At 39.3% G+C, this 14,824-nt stretch overlaps 1 protein-coding gene across 2 annotated transcripts in view; it reads right to left on the reverse strand.

Annotated features, from left to right (window-relative positions):
- strip2 (striatin interacting protein 2) overlaps positions 1-14,824 on the reverse strand; it is a 38,291-nt gene that overhangs the window by 2,341 nt on the left and 21,126 nt on the right. The window contains exons 9-21 of one of the 2 annotated variants that reach the window (XM_017494781.3): positions 12,825-13,013; positions 11,197-11,247; positions 9,554-9,786; positions 6,256-6,321; positions 5,999-6,062; positions 4,834-4,905; positions 4,677-4,751; positions 3,075-3,172; positions 2,844-2,970; positions 1,563-1,663; positions 1,386-1,452; positions 1,142-1,246; positions 717-921 (exon numbers count right to left, since the gene is read on the reverse strand). In XM_017494781.3, coding sequence (XP_017350270.1) covers positions 717-921; positions 1,142-1,246; positions 1,386-1,452; positions 1,563-1,663; positions 2,844-2,970; positions 3,075-3,172; positions 4,677-4,751; positions 4,834-4,905; positions 5,999-6,062; positions 6,256-6,321; positions 9,554-9,786; positions 11,197-11,247; positions 12,825-13,013 — 1,453 coding nt within the window. The remainder of the gene's footprint in view (positions 1-716; positions 922-1,141; positions 1,247-1,385; positions 1,453-1,562; positions 1,664-2,843; positions 2,971-3,074; positions 3,173-4,676; positions 4,752-4,833; positions 4,906-5,998; positions 6,063-6,255; positions 6,322-9,553; positions 9,787-11,196; positions 11,248-12,824; positions 13,014-14,824) is intronic. The other variant, XM_017494782.3, reaches the window with a different exon arrangement.

Here is a 14,824-nt window from a genome sequence, read left to right on the forward strand (position 1 = left end):
TAGTAATAACAAGCACAATGTATTTCCTTCTGGTTTTCAGAAGCATTATTATACCGAATCATTACTATCTAAACTGGTAAATGACCTACAGCTACAGTTTTCTATTTTGGGTTTGTTAGGATCTTCTCAGTGCAGCATTTGATACTGCTGACCATATTTTAATTGGCATTCAGGTCAGACAGACAACGTCTTGCCTGATTTAGATCTTATTCAAAAGACAATTGGCAGTTTGTTAGCATAAATTGAGATTCTTCAGAGCCTAAAAAGTGCAACATGGTGTATTAGAAGATTCTGTATTATGTCTTCTATTGGATCCATCTAAACGCTTGGATAAATAAAATCTTTCTTCAGAAAAGTCTGGTGTTATGTACTAATTGTGTCCACTATAAGATTTTTGCTTGCTTTGAAATCCAGATCAAAAATCTAGACTAGCTTAACTAGATCCTAGTCTGGGGACTTGACTGAATTGACGTTTTTCAGCAAACTTTATGACTTCTGCTTGAAGCTGAGATAATTATAATCTATACTATATAACATTTGTATATATATATATATATATATATATATATATATATATATATATATACATATATATATATATATATACTGCTATAATAACCTATATTGGCTTGTATACATATTCATATGACTAATTGTGAAATACCAGTAGCTATGAACTTTTTAGACCATCTGTCTGAGAACACCATGGTTCTTACCATTCCCATAAGCCCAGTCATCATTAAGTCGATGCCGGACCTTCTGATAGATTGCTGACATGGTCTTCATGTTACTCTTCCTCCACTGGCGTCCCAGGTACTTGGTCTGAATCTTGAGGAGCTTGAGGACATAAAGCTGCATCATGGCTTGCTTGACCTTCAGTGCCCTCTTCAGGATTGGAGCAGACTTAAACACCACCAGCATCTTGAGAGGAGTGCAAAGTGAGCTTCCAACAGTGTCGAAATACATGACACCGAACTCCACAATGCCAACGGGTTTTTTCACTACTGTATCACAGTGAACTCAGTAAATGAAGCCTTCAGAATTATCAGACAAGTTGATCTTTGTGGTTTAAAGTAGACTTACAAGAGCCTCATGAAGAACATGATTTTTGGTCACCTTGATGCAATGTTTAATCTCTCACCATGGTTCTGGAGTGCTTCCACTTGGTGAGTTTGTTTAGGATCCGCAGAAGGTTGATACACGAGAACAGATTCCGCCAGCAGAACTGATTATTGTCTCCAGCTTCCTGTTAATAACACACACACACACACACACACACACACACACACACACACACACACACACACACACACCTGATTATGCCGGGTTAGACATCTTTATAAATGAACAGCACTGAGAAAGAATCTATGGAGTGTTGAAATTACCAGGCTTTCAGCAGTGAGTTCAGGCATCTCATGGACCACACAGTGAGGGAAATCCAGCACACAGATACTGCAGTCAGAACACATGGTGCAACGCACACTAATTAAATATGTATTAAACACACACATATTTTTGGAAATGTTTGACCACAGAGAAGCGGAGGCCTAAATGAGGCCTACCTGTTTTTAGCACTGATGTAAGACATGATGTTTTGGTTGAAGAACTTGAGGATGAGAGGGATGCAGTTGGCAAATACCAGATGTTGGGACACATACTCAAACTGTGCAGGACAAAAGAAACAAAGTCATTAGCTCACCTAATAAACCTGACATTGATCACACTTTATCGAAAACGTTTCAGAAGCACAGGCTTGATCTGAACATCATTAATCATCATGTACTGTATCTTGCCTGCATTTGTCATTTTAATAGGAATATATCACACTATTATTACATTTACTATTATTATTCTGCTTGGAAAACAGAGAAAGAGCTATACCATTCTGCATTTCACAAGGCCTGCTTTTAGACTAGAGTTCTGTATGCTCTGGGATGCTGGAGGCAGGATATGAAGCAGAATATTACCAAATCATTAGGAATGTAGTGTCTAGTTTTGGGACTGCCAAGATTTAAACGTGTATGTTTGAATGTTGCTTTAGCTTTTGTTTCACATTTCCTGTTTCAGTGCATGAAGACAGTTTTTTCCACAAATTAATTAGAAGGATTATAAAGTTGTTTTCGGTTTGTAATGTAATGAGAAACGTAAATCCTCAGACAAAAACTAACCGATAGCCACTGCACTAAAGATCACACCAAACCTGTACATTTCTCTTCAGTCTCTTTTATTCTCTACCAGTAGATGGCATCAGTCCAACGAATTTCCATAACTCACTATAAAGTGCACTTGAATCATCATAAAAAATTGGGGGGAAAAGCTCTCGCATCATACAGGATTAGACTGCACCATACTGACAAGACTATGCAAATTACAGCCCAGAACACTCTGTTCTCTCTTCGTCTTTTTTCGTTTGCCAGAATCCATGTCTATTTTTCATCATTATTCTCATGCTCCTATTGAAGAGGTGTTTCATGTTGGATGGCTCAGATCTGGTAAGACCCGAGTGCTAGATCAGGCCAGGTGAAGAAGGCAGCGTATAATCGTCTCTGCTGCAGCCAGTGTGTAACTTGGGGGATATAAGCTTCCTGAAAATAGGACCTAAATCCCCTCACTGAAGAATATGAGAGATGTGCCCTTCATCAGAGGAGCTGATGTTCATTTATCTCCCTCTCACTTCTGTTACTGCTAGACCTGAATGTCAGCTTGACTGTGTGCCTATAAGCAATGCTTAGGATCGGTTAGCCGCAGGAGGCAAGAGAGAAAAAAAGAGAAATTAACCAGAAAATGAGAGAGAGAGAGAGAGAGAGAGAGAGAGAGAGAGAGAGAGAGAGAGAGTCTCTGACCTGGTATATATGGTTAAGTTTGAAGTGTTTCAGCAGGAGGAGAAGCAGTGCAGAAATGGCCTTGACAATAATCTCCTTGTGTCTGTTCACATCAATGCCAAGCTTCATACTCTGGAGGACAGTGATGCTGTTTCCAGCACATACAAGTTATTAAACATTTTTGTGGAAAATATGCAATATGTCTCTCTTCTCTGCAGTGTTAGTGTCATGTGTGCGTGCGTGTGTACTTACGGCATCTCTTCAGGAAGAACATCAGCCAGGATGTTGATGGAGTCCGTCTTAGCTTTAGAGGTTGGAGCTGCAGCCAGAAGAAGCTTCAACAGGGCAATCTAAAAACCATAACCGTGCAAACACGTCAAAAATTTTCTGAGTAATGGCTAAAATAAATGAGTACACAAAGACAGAACTGCTGTCAGATTAATCTGATGATTGGAACAGCAAGAACAGTCTTGATGATGTACAGATTCAGAGTAAAACAGGCCCAGCTTTGGTCCGAGCGAACATTCCCACTAGCGGAGCAATTACAACAATTCAGTTCATGACCCCGCATATATTTTTGTAAAACAAATACGTAGTATACCAAATGAGTAATAGTTTGGTAGGAATTCAGGGGGCTCATGGGTGAGGAGTGAGATGGAAAATACCAGCAATAAAGATTTGTAATACTTGAGCAAATATGCCAACCTTTACAGATTTTGCATAGGATTGCATTGTAAAACTGGAATACGCTGGAAAACACTCTGGAATACACCAAAAGCGCTGTCTTTGTTCATAATAAAAATGGCGGATGAGCCACTCAACATTTGCACGACTGTTTTGAACTCTGTAATATTAACTGACACTCTCTAGAAGCCCTGTCCTTCCCCCCATTTCACATTAGTAATGTTTTGGCCAGTACTTGTGGTGCTTGAAAAATGAATTGAAATGGCAGCCTTGCTTTCTGCCAAGGAATCCGGAGAATGCTTTGAGTTCACAGAACTTTTTTTTTTTATGGAAGAAAGTTCTTAAAAACTAGGAAGTGGGCCTCATGGGGCAAAAGCTTGAATACGACTGATATAAAGCATACTAGATTTTATTGAAAGGTAGATCTACAGGGAGGTTGTCCCTGGTCTAATACTATCCTGTTTCTTTCTTTGTGAAGGCTTATATACAGAATTGGATGTAAGATTCAGTGGTCCCATCACATTATCGAACACAATGCAATGAGAGACTCTGTTAACGTAAACATACCATAACTAAAGACACAGATTTTACATGTAGTCATTATAGGTATGAGAGTAATCGCAGGTTTTACAATCAGATTTGATCATAAATAAATACCACACATAACCAAGATGGAGAAAAACCTTTCTAATCTCTTCCTCAGTCCCTTCTACTGTACGGTCTTTCTAATGTACACAGTACACTGGTCATGACTGTTACAATCACGACAGCTGTTTTTGTTTGTAATATCAGTCAAATATCCTGTGAAAACAAACAGTCATTGACTAGCTTGAGTAATGAAAACCATGATTCTAAACCTCAAACAGTCTGCAATCTCCCTGCTCCATGACAAGACAGTTTGGCGTGACAGTCCACAATTTATATCTATAAAAATCTATATCTATTTGTATAAATCTGTATCTATTTCTTACACACAGTTTTTAGATTAATCCATCTGGCTGAATTGATCTCTATTATTATTATTATTATTATTATTATTATTTTATTTTTTTTAAATCTACCCGTTCTTTTTTTTTTTTTTTTTTTTTTTTTTTTTTACATCCAATGAGCACCCTGTGACCCATCAGCAGATATATTAACACAGAGTAAAATGGATATGGACCTACATACCACATACTGAGAAAGGCTCGGAAGCATTCCCACATATAGGCTTTCTGCAGGTGTCTCATCCACTTCCTCCTCCCCCTAGTCAATCAGAGCATTAGGTGAATCAGAATGACAACCCTAGCAGCTGTATCAGCATAAAACTGCATTTATGAACATTCACCATGGTCATGGGGCACTGCTGCAGTTCCTCCTCTCGCTTGATCTGCACTTCGGCAATGGAGACGTACTTGTGCTGTGAAAGGCAAAAGATAGAAAGGAAGAGTGTATTACCACAATCTTGTCCATGAGTGACAGATGTAACAGACATTTCAATGGATGGTAGCTTGTCAAACACTGAGCTCTTCGCTATGAATTTTCATTCCACCACTGATTAATCTGTCACTCACAGTTCAGAATTACATTTTATTGGTACTCCTGAGAAGCCAAAAGTGGCTCCTGTGATCTGCCACCTCACAAAGTTCAGTGATCTGTTTCTAATAATCATTATTCATTATTAAGACATGATTAGTTGGCTGAGGTATCTCTATCATTGGAACTAAATTATTTTGGGGTGTCTTGCAGGGCTGGATGCAAAAACAGTTCTTAACAGGGGTAATTTTCTGGGAGTACAGCACCCACCAGTCTTAAACTGAATTTTCACATAAAATCATTTTTGCTTCCTGCAATTTTATATCTTCCATTGCTGTTAGCAAGAATTGGCGATTTAAATCTTGACTAGTAAAAGAAGCTATTTTACTTAGTAACACAGATGCTGGGTAGAACTGACTGCTCCACTGTCCCCACGGTTACTGTAGCACACTGCAACATTTTACATGTTCTTGCCATGTCCGTGTAGGTTTCCTCTAGGTTCTTCGCTTTCTCCCACCTCCAGAAACATGCACGTAGGCCAAATTGCACATTGCCTAGTTCCCTCGTGTGTGCGTGGTGTCCTGACTGTTTCCGGGATCGGCTCAGGATACACCTCGACCATTCTTACAAGCTAAGCTTGTTAGTTGTACCCAAGCATATCCTTGGTTGGTGCGACGTGTATAAAGTCCTCTCTAATCATTTAACTCAAAACTGCCTTAGTGAAGACCGGTGGAACCTGTTAAGACCTGTGTAATCCTGATTTACAGCCAACTCTTATGGCCAGTACCAAAAGAAATTCAGAGGCAATGTGCAAGGATAAATAAAACAGCACGACTGAGGGATTATGAGACTTTTTAAAAAATATATTTTACAAGTTTTTAAATGCAAATGATCAGATATTATATAGAAAAATGTATATAAGCAAATATTTCAGTTATCTAGGTATGAAAATACTTCAAAAATCAAATGTGCCTTACCTGTTTAAGAGTCTTCACACTCTCATGAATGGGTCTGGGCAACCCAACCAGAGTCTCTGTATCACTGCAAAAGTAATGAAAACCAGCTTAGCAATGAAAGCCAGCATTCATGCATCACATCTCACTAGATTACAGCATGCAGTATTGGAGTGTGTCAAGGTAAAGCCTGATGTCACCTTCACTAACACTGTTATTGTCAGATTCTCATTAAGGCAGGAGTTAAGCTAAGCTGAGTGAAGCTGTAAGCTCAGACTCACCTTCCCAGGGTGAAGCCAATAAACTTGTTCCTGCTGGTCTCTAGAAAATGCTCAATGTCTTTCTCTCTGTGGAGGAGATAAGAGAAGAGGACAGTTCTTAAACACTGGAAAAGCAAGAAGATGCATGTATGAGCAGTATATGCACGTCATGAGAATTCTAGCAGGGAATATAAAACTGCTGGAGAGTGTGATGTTGATGACCTGGGCGTGAACTATAAAAAGAGGAAGGTTGGTTCGAATGATAGGGGACGCAGATGTCACAAGAAAAACCCATAGAACCCAGTTTGTTAAGTAAGAAATAAGACACAAAAGCGGTGTACTGTTATAGGAAAATAATTAGCGATAGGGTAGTGTGCTACCATTACTGTTGTTGCCCAACTGTTGATTATTTTCCAATAATAGCACATCCCAAAGAGTTTTACTCTTCTTATACTACAGCAATCTTTGATTTATTAATGAATGGCATATCATGCTTTTTGGCCTAATAAAATGAATCAGAGCATATAGTAACTGGCCGAACATGTTTATAAGTATTTGTTATAGTTTTCCCCCATTGTGACCAGTGTCAGGGAAATGTCTACTCAGAGAAAACCTTCAGTGTGGTGAAACAGAACTTGTAAATGGGGTGATGTAGACGCTGGCATCCCACCAGTCAGAACAACATGCTGCCCCTACCCTATTCTTCCTCTCTTGACTAGCATTCACGTATTCTAGCCCATGTACTAATGTAAATGTGCTTTAGGGGTGTGGCTGTTAAGGGAACCCTAAAAGCAGGGTCTGGATTTGTTTGGATTTTGAGTTTTAACATGGTTAACTTCAGCTAGGTTCTAGCAAAATCTACTACTCATTTAAATATTAAGCCAATCGGATTTGCAGACTCATAAACTCTGTACTCGGTCACTGGTAAATATTGGTTGTCATACATGTTTTTGTGTCTTGAAATTTGCATTCCTAGTTCTGATGGTTGAATCTATGGTGCACTGCACCTAATAACTGCATGCATTCCTACATAACCACCTCCACAGCATGTGAGCATGAGCTTTGTCATTCTTAATTTGCCGAATTCACATGAAAAACATGTAAATATGGATGCAATAAAAATGGTGTTAATACCCATCTTAGGGGATATAATAGCAAATCCAAAATAGGATCATAAGAGGGATGGTAGCTTTACAATGAGAATTTTTTTGTTGTTATTTTTAAAAATCAAAAATCAACTTGTGCATATGACATTCTTCCCCTATAAACCAGAATGTAGGTGTCACTAGGTGTTTACAGACAATATCTCTTTACTATGCTAGACCCTTAAAGCCTCATCTTCCTGTCGCCCTCTCCCTGTCTCTCTGTAGTATTACACAAGCAATACAGCTCACTGAGGCACAGTACCCTCCACTAATATTGGCACCCTTGTTAAATATGAGCAAAGAAGGCTTTGAAAATTATCTTTATTGTTTAACCTTTTGATCTTTTGTTAAAGAAATTCACAAAAATTCTCTGCTCTCATGGATATCAAACAATTGCAAGCACAACACAGGTTTATCACCTCTATGAAGTCACATGAGAAAAAATATATTTGAAGTATATTCCCACTGATATTTTACATTTTATTAGTACATCTGGGTGACTAGGAACAGGAAATTGTTCAACCATGATTACCTGTTTCACAGGAGTATAAATATGAGGTAACACATAGGCCAAATTCCCTTAGTCATTCATAACAATCCAAGGAATATAGCCATGATGTGCAGCAAAAGGTTGTTGAGCTTCACAAAATGGGAAGTGTCTATAAGAAAATAGCACAATCGTGGCAATAATTAAGAAATTCCAGGCAACTGGAAATTTTATGAATCAACCTGGAATTGGATGAGTCAATATTGTCTCAATGCACTGTGAAGAGGATGGTTCGAGTGGCCAAAAAATCTCCAAGGATCACAGCTGGAGAATTGCAGAAGGTAGTTGCTTCTTGGGATCAGAAACTCTCCAAAACTACAATCTGAAGTCACCTACATCACCACAAGTTATTTGGAAGGGTTTCAAGAACAAACTCAAGCATCTTCAGTTTGCCAGACACTACTAGAACTTCAAATGGGATCGGGTTCTATGGTCAGATGAAACCAAAATAGAGCTTTTTGGTAATAAACACCAGAGGTGGTTTTGGAGCACACAGAGAGGGAGCCATATGGAAAAGTACCTCATGGCCACGGTTAAATATGGTGGTGGCTCTTTAATGTTTTGGGGATGTTTTTCTGCCAGAGGACCTGGAAATTTTGTTAGGATACATGGCATCACAGACTCAACAGATCAAATATCAACAGATATTAAATGAAAACCTGACAGCCTCTGCCAGAAAGCATAAAACAGGTCGTGGTTGGATCTTCCAGAAGGACAATGATCCAAAACATTTTTTAAAAATCAACACAAAAATGGTTTACTGACCACAAAATCAAGGTCCTGCCATGGCCATCCCAGTCCCCTGACTTGAAACCCATAGAAAACCTGTGGGGTGAACTGAAGAGGAGAGTCCACCAGCATGGACCTAGAAATGTGAAGGATCTGGAGAGATTCTGTATGGAGGAACGGTCTCAGGTCCCTTGCCATGTATTCTCCAACCTCATCAGGCATTATAGGAGAAGACTCAGAGCTGTTATCTTGGCAAAGCGAAGTAGCACAAAGTATTAAAGGGTGCCAACATTTTTTTTTTGATAAACCTGTCTTTTGTTTGCAATTGTTTGGTACCCATGAGAGCAGCGTATTTTTGTGAATTTTTTTTTTTAACAAAAGATCAAAAGGTTAAACAATAAAGACAATTATTCACAGCCTTCTTTGCTCATATTTACCAAGGGTGCCAATATTAGTGGAGGGCACTGTACATTTCATGTTGAACATATTTGTAAACCAAGCTTTTTGGTAAGACTAGGACTGTATTCCCAGCCATATTAGCTTCCAATCCATCCTCTCTCTCTCTCTTATGTTCCCAGCCCACACTGTCATGCATTATTCATGTCCCAGGTGCAGACTTCAGTAAGGTTGCTCTTTTCCAGAACTGGCACAGTGACAGGGTAAAACCTGTCTTCAGCAGACAGAATACACTAATGAGAGTTTGTATTAACATTCAAATCTGTTTCATGTGCCACTTCATGTTCTCTTTACTGCTGTTTATAAAATGCAGAGAAGCTGGTTAATAAAAAAAAATAGGCAAAAGCATTAGTAATGAGTAAAGTAGGTGAACTACATTTTCTGTAAGCGCTATCATATCAGTTTAAGAAAACCATGAGAAGAGATGGAGTTTCAGCCTCACCGGACTTTAGGTGCCCACGGTAGCCCTTTGGGGAACGTCACTCTCTCAGTAGGAGGCCGCAGAGGGGGTGGAGGAGGAGGGGGCTGGATGATGACATCACGGTCGAGGGGGTCAACCTCACCCTCTATTCCACTGTCCACATCCTCAGCGTCATCATCTTCATCCCGAGCGTCATCATTTTTAAAGGGGTCCCGCTCGTTGTAGGTGTCCAGGCTGTCCTGCTTGACCAGAGGCTGTAGGACAGGAAGAATGTGTGTTGACCACCTTCAGACCACTTCATACACCCTAAAAGGGTCTATATACACCCTGATGCCGAGTCTCTCTGTGAAGCAAAACACCTAGGACTGAGGCTTTGTATAACGTTAATCAAATTCACATAATATGAGCAATATGTAAAAATATTTCATATATAAATATAAATTTTGTTTTTATTGAAACATAGTTTGGCATTATAGTGACAATTATTATACACCTCCAGTCAAGTGTTTAAAAAACCTCAAAATTTCCTTTGCTTTGTTACAAAAAATTAACCATTTCACTAAAGACTTTATATTTATGGAATTGGCAAGCTTAGAAGGAGTAGAAGGAATCTGTAGCTGGGGATAGAGAAGTCTGGGCTGACCTTCTCGGCCTGCTGCCACCATGATCTTCAACAGGAAAAGTGGACGGAAAATGAATGAATGAAATTTCACCTATTTCTGTCTTGGATAGTTTGCTTCACAAATTTAAAAATAAGTCCTTTGATTAAAGTTCAACCAATATGTTAATATGGGGTCCTCAGAAAACTTTGACTGGAAGTGTACATGAAGTTCTGGTATGGCAACATTGAGAGAGACTAACATCAGGGTGACATTTACAGCCACTCTCCCTGTTAACGGAGTCACTTTCCTTTCCACATCACGTTTTCTCTCACGCCACAATTCTGAAATCATCTTTCTCACACACAACATTCATTATCTCTTGAAACTCCTCAGGTTAGAGCCCATCTCATAAACTTACCGATCCACTGAGCTTCCGAGAGGAATATGAACCCTTGTTGTGGCCCAGAACACTTCAGTAAAAATTCCACACTAATTTTTGTGCATTCCAGTAGTGCATGTTTCATTCAACAAAGGCACAAACAAATAAACAAGTTCCTTATCTGTAGTGCTGTTTAAATGGATGAATGGCAAAGTCCAGAGCAAGCATCAGGCATGGGTTGCATTAGTGGAAAAGGTGTGTGTGTGTGCCTTTTTTTTTCCTCTGGTGTGATGCATGGGCATGTGTGTGGTGGTCAGGTGGTTGTAGTGCTGTGGCTATGAATCTGATATGACCGGCTGCTGCCTATGAAGAAAGCCATTCTGGTACCTAGTCTGCTAGTGGGTGTGTATATATATATATATGATCTTTAGGTCTAAAACAAGGTGGAGATGGAGGGACATGAAAGTAAAGGACAGAACAGACGGAGACAGAAAGAGCGCTAATGTCTGGCACATTTACTACACAGTTCAGCCAGCCTTAAGCTTTAATGCTTATTAAGACCTCCCACCACTGAAGGCTTTTTTTATACTCAAAAGAGCAAACTGCAGTGAATGAGGGAGGACAGAGGAGTGCAACAGCCCAAGACAGAGAGAATGCACACAAAAGGGGATCTGGGTAAAGACCTGCTTCTTGGCAAAGGGACTGTCTCCTTCCAAGCTATCAACAAAGGCACTCTGTAGGAACACAAGGAAGAAACGGGGATGAGCAATAAGAGAACGCCAGAGAGAGAGACAGACAGAGAGAGGCTGAGGAAGAACACAGAGAGAGAGACAGCAGGGTTGAAAGGTTAGAGAAAATGAGATCTAACAGTAATAAGGTCCTCTCGTGTACGCTGTATACGAGGCAGACGGGTCAGTGAGTATGTTACTAGAGTTCACTCGCATCGCTGCCCTGGTACTGCAGTGCTACTGCAATGTGTGAATGACAAGTCAGTTAGTGCTGCAGTGGGGGGGGAGCAGATGTGGTGTGTGAGTGTGTGCACAGTCATTAGCTTAGGCTGGTGTGTAATATACAATACACCAGGCATGCAGGAATTGTGTGAGCTGAAGAATCTCTATTTTCTGGATTGGTTCATTGTAACTGCTAAAGAAAAGAGAAGTAAATATAAAATGTTGTTAGGAGGTGTTTGTTTTGTGTTTTATTTAAATACATTTTTTCCTATCCAATCTATATTATCTTGTAACGTTAGTCTTCGTCACGCATGGGTCGCACAGTTAATATCAGTATTCTGTAGTTTGCAGTCCACACATCCCATTTAAAGTTGAGAATTTCTGATATTTTTACAAGACTGCATCAAACCAAAATGACTGTGCTACACTTCATACTACACAAGGTACAATAATTAGTCGACATAAGCTAATTGATGCCAATGTGCAGTGTTCACTACTAGTGTATAAGATTTTCAGATTTCATCCAATTTTGTTTATTATCATAACATATAGTCGCAGCCCCGGATACAGAGCATCTGATATCCTTTGTGCACTTTTCTGTTCAGAATCTGATTTGCTCTCTGTAATTCAATGTATATTCAATTCAGTGAACTAAAAAAAATTACATAATGAGCTTTTTTGGAGCAAGATTTTATTTCACTGGCATAAAACAAAAAAGTTTATGGAGTCCCATCTTTTAATGTTATTCAAGAGTTTTGATTGAAGCACTTAGTTAGTGCCCTCTTACTGTGAAAGTATGAAGTGCTTAGCCAGCCCTCTCGGAAAGGGAAACTTTCTGTTGTAGTGATCTACAGGGTGTTTTCTAGGTTCCCCGAGAAGAATAAACCTTCAAGGTGCTAAATGGAAACTTTTTATTTTTATCATTTGGGCTCTAAAGTGTAGTATTGCGTTGCTGTATACTTATTCCATGGTTTTCTTTTACATTATAAAATGGATTGTTGTTGGTCTGCAGTAACAGTTGCTTTGGCATGGCTAAATTGTGTCTTTCTCTGAATTATACAAATTGCTCTCTATTAGCCATGATTTCTTAAACACGTTCTGTTTGATTTAAAAAAAATCTATTTGATGGAATAAGATTTAGTTTGGTACATGTCCTCCTTGCAAACTTTCCCAGTTCCTACTGTATCCTGAAAGATCTACAAATATATAGTTTTGTTTATTTTGAATCCTCACTTGTGTTGCATGTGTGTTATATTGGTTCTGAGGATGTGTTTTGTATTCAGTGTTCCAGGGAAAGAAAATGTATTGACATATGTACACATATGCAAATTTCTACATATTCTGGTGTGTGTGTGTTATACCCTGCGACTCCTGCGTCCTCTTTTCTGCTGCTGCTGCTGTTCAATGAGCTCCATGGCAGTGGCTGGTGGTGAGGCTGCTCTCATGCTCCTGACCACTTTAATACTGTCCTCAGGGAGTGGCGGCAGACCCAGCTTCTCCCTCCCTTTAACCTTCATCTCCTGCAGCTCCTCAAAACCGCCCAGAGTGAACTATAATACACACGCACACACACACACACACACACACACACACACACACACTTCACTGGAAAAATCTGTCAACGTATCTGTCATACAGTAGCTGTCATCAAGTCAAGATTATTTTTAGTCATACAAAAGTTAAGTAAGCACAAATAAAGGCAGACGGTCATAGCATTGGTGTGCATGTGGTATTTTTATCCAGAATTTAAGAATTCAGTAAACCAAACAGGAACAGCTTAACTGCAAAATTCAATTAAATTCAATTGTATTTGTATAGCACTTTTTACAATGGACATTGTCATAAAGCAGCTTTACAGAAATATATAAACACTGGATACAGATTTTAAGTGTGTAAATCTATCCCTATTGAGCAAGCCGGTATTGACGGTGGCGAGGAAAAACTCCCTAAGATGTTAAGAGGAAGAAACCTTGAGAGGAACCAGACTCAGAAGGGAACCTGTCCTCATCTGGGTAACAACGGATAGTGTAAAGGTAAAGAGGGGGGTTTTGTTTAAAACCAGCTAGAGGTGTGGTAAGACATGTTGTGGTGATATCAAATCAAATGGTCTCCTCTCAGAGTGTGTGGATCAGCACAGTGATATTTTTATAAAGATAATGTAAGTGATTAGATTACGCTAGAAACTGTGTAAATGGCGGAAATAACAATTTTTTTTTTTGCCTGCTCATGCACTTTTATGGACTTCTGCTGTTGTAGCAGATCTGCCTCATGCTTTGGCGTGTTGTGCTTTCTGAGATGCTTCTGAGACGGTCATTCTCCTCTGATCTCGCTCATCGACTGCGTTTTCCATCCACAGAACTGCTGCATGCAATATTTTTTGTTTTTTTAACCATTCTGGGTAAACTCTAGATTCTGTTGTGAGTGAAAATCCTCAGCAGTTATAAAATACTCAAATCAGCTCGTCTGGCACCACTGAACATGCTACAATCACGGAGATCTTTTTTTTTTTTTTTTTTACCAATTCTGATGTTTGATGTGAAAGATGAACTGCAGCTCTTGACCTGTATCTGTATTACTTTATGCACTGCACTGCTGCCACAGGACAGGCTGATTGTTTAACTGCATTGTTAAGCAGGTGTTATTTGTGCATGTGTTCCTTTTTCTTTTCGTTCCTTTAAAAGTGCATGATGAGGATATAGCATGCATTCACAAAGCCGAGTTGTTCGTGATAGGACAGGACTTTTAAGATTTTTAAATCAGGAAAATACCACTTTGGCTTTATGTCCGCCTAACAAAGATGCTGTGATGTACACACAATTTTGGACCAAAGATTGAAAGTAGCACTGCTGGCATATATTAAATGTCATAACGTCTATTAGAGTGCTACAGGAATGAGTCCTAACACCTGGAAATGGGTTAGCATTTTTTGCCCTTCCAGGTCCGTCGTCACGAATCAATAGGTTTTGAATGGGTTTTTTGGCTTAATGCCTGAAATAAGGTCTGTGGTGAACACAAGCTCAAGGTATTTTCACATTTTATTCTACGACATACATCAGTAATACAACACTCATGATTTTGTTAAGCTTTTACGTGATTTGAAAAAGACGGTGGCTAAAATGGGACTACAGAGGTTGTCGGGAATATTAAAAGTCATCACACCGAACAGGAAAAACTCATCTACTACAGCCTCGTTGTGTTTATACTCGCTCTCTTGCAGACTATTCCAACTCAAACTTTCCAACTTATAGATTGATGGTATTTTTCAATTGTACTGTTTTTTTTTTTTTTTAAATAAAGATTGAAAGAGTTGTTGGAAGCTTACTGGTGGTGACATTCAAGTCATGTGACCATGGTGTAGTTT

The sequence above is a fragment of the Ictalurus punctatus genome, chromosome 19 (assembly GCF_001660625.3).
Source record: "Ictalurus punctatus breed USDA103 chromosome 19, Coco_2.0, whole genome shotgun sequence".
Taxonomy (NCBI): domain Eukaryota; kingdom Metazoa; phylum Chordata; class Actinopteri; order Siluriformes; family Ictaluridae; genus Ictalurus; species Ictalurus punctatus.